Below are 4,629 nucleotides of genomic sequence, written 5' to 3' on the forward strand. Positions count from 1 at the left end.
CCCCCATTTTTTAACTTCCTCAAACCACATTCATTTGAAACCCCATTTTTTAACTAATGCAACTCAAAAGTTTTCTTAATTATGATTTAACACTCAAAAGTTTTATAACTTATATTATGTTTAATTAGCATTTAGTGAAAAGTTTGCTATAAAAGGTCAATATTTTGTGTCTTTTGGGTTATATAAAATCTTACATGTAAGTAGGATGTCATAACATCAATGTTTTGCTTGGAATATCTTTCAACCAAAACAAATGAAGATGTTCTATTCTTTATTTATATTCAGTTTCTCATTTAATTGTTATATGTGATTTGTATTTATTACTCAATCTTGAATGTGACTCTCCAAACATCAATGTTTTGCTTGGAATATCTTTCTGATTCTTCTTTTTCAAGAAAAATATTTTGATTGCAGGTTAGTGAAGAATTGTCATCAAGTTTCTATGGTTGAATGGTGTTAAATGAAGAAAGAAGATTCGGAAAACGGATATAAGTTTTTTTTTGTTTTAGCAAAGTTGATGAATATTAGTTTTTTTTTTTATTATTTAAATGTATCTTTATGTAACATCTTTATTTATATATACAACCACCCAATGCTCTTATTTATTTTATTGTAGTTTTTCTATTCTGATTATGTTTATTTTCTATTGTTTTTTTGTTGAGTTATCATACACAACATATTTAAAAGATAATGTAATTTTTAACATTTGATATGTAATTATGATAGACTTATCATGATATGTTTTTCATATGAAAGTAATTTATCCATATTACTAGGACAAGAATTACATATGACATTTACGAAAATATATATATATATATATATATATATATATATATATATATATATATATATTATATGTGATTTGTTTAATATGTATATGCACCTATATATGTTATAAATTTATAATTAAATATCTTTATGTTTAATAATTGAATGGATTAAAATGATGCATCAAAACCAATTATTTAGACGAATATAATAATAATAATAATAATAATAATAATAATAATAATAATAATAATAATAATAATAACAACAACAACAACAACAATAATAATAATAATAATAATAATAATAATAATAATAATAACAATAATAATAATAATAAATACACATTTCCAAATACCGCATTTATTTGAAACTCACACTACAACTCATGAGTTTTCTAATTTATGTATATTTATTAGTTACAACTCAAGAGTTTTTAACTTATGATTATTAATTACTAATCACTAATAACTTTTTATTTTCCTTTCTTTTATAAGGTTGTAAAGTTTTGCTCATTAAAAACATTAATGTATTTGAAGATATTTGTGATTTAAATATGAAGAGTTAATATAAATGTTATAATATATGTTTTAGTGTTTTTATGTTATTAAAAGTTATAGTGTTTATTTTTCATATTTTTAATATTCGTTGTATATATATATATATATATATATATATATATATATATATATATATATATATATATATATCTTTTTTAATACAAATGTTATAATAGATGTTTTCTATTTTTATGTTTTTAAAAGTTGTAGTTCATATTTTGTTCATACGTTTTGTTACTGTTATATTATCATTCATTTGATATATAATTTACACAATTTTAAACAATTTATAAAATTATCAAGTAGTTGTATATATCACAATGACTTAAAAATTGAACTATAATGTTTAATAAAACTAATATGGTAACTATATGTTTGCTTTACTACTAATATTTTGTTTCAAAGTAGAAATATTAAATAATAATTTGGTAAAAGTTATTATTTTAACTATATAATTCTATTCTCGCGCAACGCGCAAGGATTTGCCTAGTTTTAGTATAAAATTACATTGCATGACCAACAGAATATACTCACTAGTATTTCAAAATTTATAGTATTTTACAATCATAATTTCGTATCGAAAGAAACCAAAAGGAAACGTATCCTCGGGAATAAATGTCATTTTTTAACGGCAAAAATAATAAATGTCATTATTGAAGACTTAAGTTGCGTGTTGGAGTGATTTCTCTACAATTACCTTGCTGTTTCATTACAAGGCATCAAAATTCGTGTAGTAACCGCTTGAAATTTCATACACAATTTGATTTCATTTCGTTTCTGCATCAAATTCATCACGTGTATTAGTTAAAAATTCGAAGCATCATGGTGGAGTAGTATATAAATCGATTCTCCAATGCCCTCAAGAACATCAATTCTCCAGATCATCAGTGATACATTCACATTGCTTCATCGTGTCCCAACTCACACAACAGAAAATCAATCATGATCAAATCAAGCGATTACAAACGTGTATTTGATCACTTCGACATAGATGGCAACGGCATGATATCTCCATCAGAGCTGCAACACGGTGTTGGATTGATCTGGAACGAGGAGATTTTACTCGAAGAGGTAGAAGTTGTTGTGGAATCAACACAGGGAAACAACAGACAATTAGGGTTTGAAGACTTTGTTAGTTTAATGGAAAGCGAGAAAGAAGATGAGAAGCTTGAGGACTTGAGGAAAGCCTTCAGAATGTATGAAATGGATGGAACTGATTGCATAACTCCCAAGAGTTTAAACCGGATGCTGAATCGACTCGGCGAGTTCAGAAGTGTGGATGAGTGTGCTGGGATGATAAGTCGGTTTGATCTTAATGGTGATGGAGTTCTTAACTTTGATGAATTCAAACAAATGATGCTTTGAGTCTTTCACAATTTACATCGTTTCATTTAATATCACATTCTTATTTTATGGAGTCCAAGATGTAAACATGAATTCAACATTCATATATAAGTATAATAAGAAATTAACAAAATAGATTGTTTAAACGTATTTGAAATAGCATGTCGTAGGATAAAACCTCACATTTTTCTTTCTAAAAGTAGGATTGATCCTTGGGTAAGCTTCGTCTTGTATCATCAATAATGATTACAGTTGATGCAATTAGGCTTATAAACCGGTATGATTGGCAATATTTTGTTTTTAATCAAAAACTTTATACATGAAATCATGGTTATCATCAAGTTGTTACCAAAAGCTTTACTTTAGGTGATGTTTGGTATATAGAAATGACAAGAACTATTTACCTTTAAGGTGATGTTTGGTATATGGAAAATCAAAATGACAAGAAGTGGATCGGAGTGGAGTAAACAAAACTAGAGAAATTACATGTATCGTGTATGGTGACACAAAAAGAAAAAAGAAAAAGAAAAAGAAAGGATAATCTAAATTACAATACTGTTTTTGTTGGATTCTTTATAGATTGTTCCTAATAATTTTATCAAATATTTACTATATACAAAACATTTCTTATAATGTTATAATAAGAAATCTATTTCAACATACCTATGCAAACTTGAAAGTACAAGTATTTTTTTGTTAATCTTTCAAGCCATCTTTCTCCATCATGTTTTGTATTCCATAGTTTTCCCATAGTTTTCCCGACCACTCTTTCAAGTTTCTCATGGGTTAATCGATTTTTAGTTCAAAGGTATTTTTGAAAAGTTTTAGTTTTTAGCTTTCTTTCTAGGTTTTTGAATTAGAGTCCATTTCCTTTTAGTTTACTATAAATTGGCTAATAGTCATTTTATTTTAGACCTTTTGTTTTGCTTAATAAAGAAAAGCCTTAGGCACCAAGCTTCTAATCTTATTTGTTTTTCTTCTTTTATTCATGTGTTTTTTTCCTGTTACCTTGGTGTACAAGTCTAAGTTTTTACAGAAGCCCCTTTGTTTACACTTTGGTATGAGAGCGGTTCAAGGGGATGTGAGTCGTCTTTTAGCGCAAGTTGAAACATCTTAATAACAATCCCGACTTCTTTTGATCGGACTTGTTCTAACGATAGCAAGAGACTAACCAGAGGTGCATAATAACCGGACAGGAAGACATCAAAGTAGGTGGCTTTGATTTGGTTCGTTTTTCGTAGGTAACAGAAGACAATATGGTGATTGTGACCTTGTCTTCTTGATCAGTGAATAGTGCTCTCGGAACAAGCTTGATTAAAGAAGGGGGTTGTCAAAAGAGAGAGAATAGGTTGTCAATGGTTAAAGAAGGGGGTTTAATATCGTATGAAGTTCTGTGTTTGACTCCAACAAATTATCTCTTGTGGACAGTCAAAGTCAAATCAATTATCAATGCACGCAACATACGGAAGACACAGGGGCGGATTTAGGGGGGTCACCGGTGGCATCGGCAACCCCTCACTTTTTCGGCGGCAGTGGAAAATTTTTCGAAAATTTTTAAAATTTTTATTTTTTCTATTATCGTGAAACCCCTAACTTTCCCGTGCAACCCCTACTGTGAAATCCTGCGTCCGCCCCTGGGAAGACAGTCGAATTGAGGGTGTTAGGTGAAGCATCAAATTAAAAGAAGTCAAAACAAGCTCTTGCTTTTTTTTTTCAAGCGATACCTAAAGACATGATGTTGCAAATAGCGAGTTACACCAACCCAAATCAAGTGTGGGATGAGCTAAAAACATGGTATTTGGGTGTGGATAAGGTGAGAACAACTCGACTTGCAACCTTAAAGAGGGAGCTTGAAAGTTTGTGCATGAAGGAGGGAGGAAGGGTTGATACTGTGTGACAAAATTATTTGGTTTAGCCTCAAAATCTAGAAGCCTTGGTTACTGACTTGAAGAAA

At 29.0% G+C, this 4,629-nt stretch overlaps 1 protein-coding gene across 1 annotated transcript; it reads left to right on the forward strand.

The window, feature by feature from the left end:
- The first annotated feature begins 2,273 nt into the window (after positions 1-2,273).
- On the forward strand, positions 2,274-2,696 carry LOC145068106 (calcium-binding protein CML38-like). Its single transcript, XM_079015090.1, has one exon. The coding sequence runs from the start codon at positions 2,274-2,276 to the stop codon at positions 2,694-2,696; it is 423 nt and encodes a 140-aa protein (XP_078871216.1).
- The last annotated feature ends 1,933 nt before the right edge of the window (positions 2,697-4,629 follow it).

This window comes from Lactuca serriola, chromosome 8 (genome assembly GCF_051521515.1).
Source record: "Lactuca serriola cultivar US96UC23 chromosome 8, Lser_US96UC23_V15, whole genome shotgun sequence".
In the NCBI taxonomy this organism is placed as follows: Eukaryota; Viridiplantae; Streptophyta; class Magnoliopsida; order Asterales; family Asteraceae; genus Lactuca; species Lactuca serriola.

Coding starts and splice junctions, on each gene's coding strand:
- LOC145068106 (XM_079015090.1), top strand. CDS start 2,274: ATGATCAAATCAAGCGATTACAAACGTGTATTTGATCACTTCGACATA.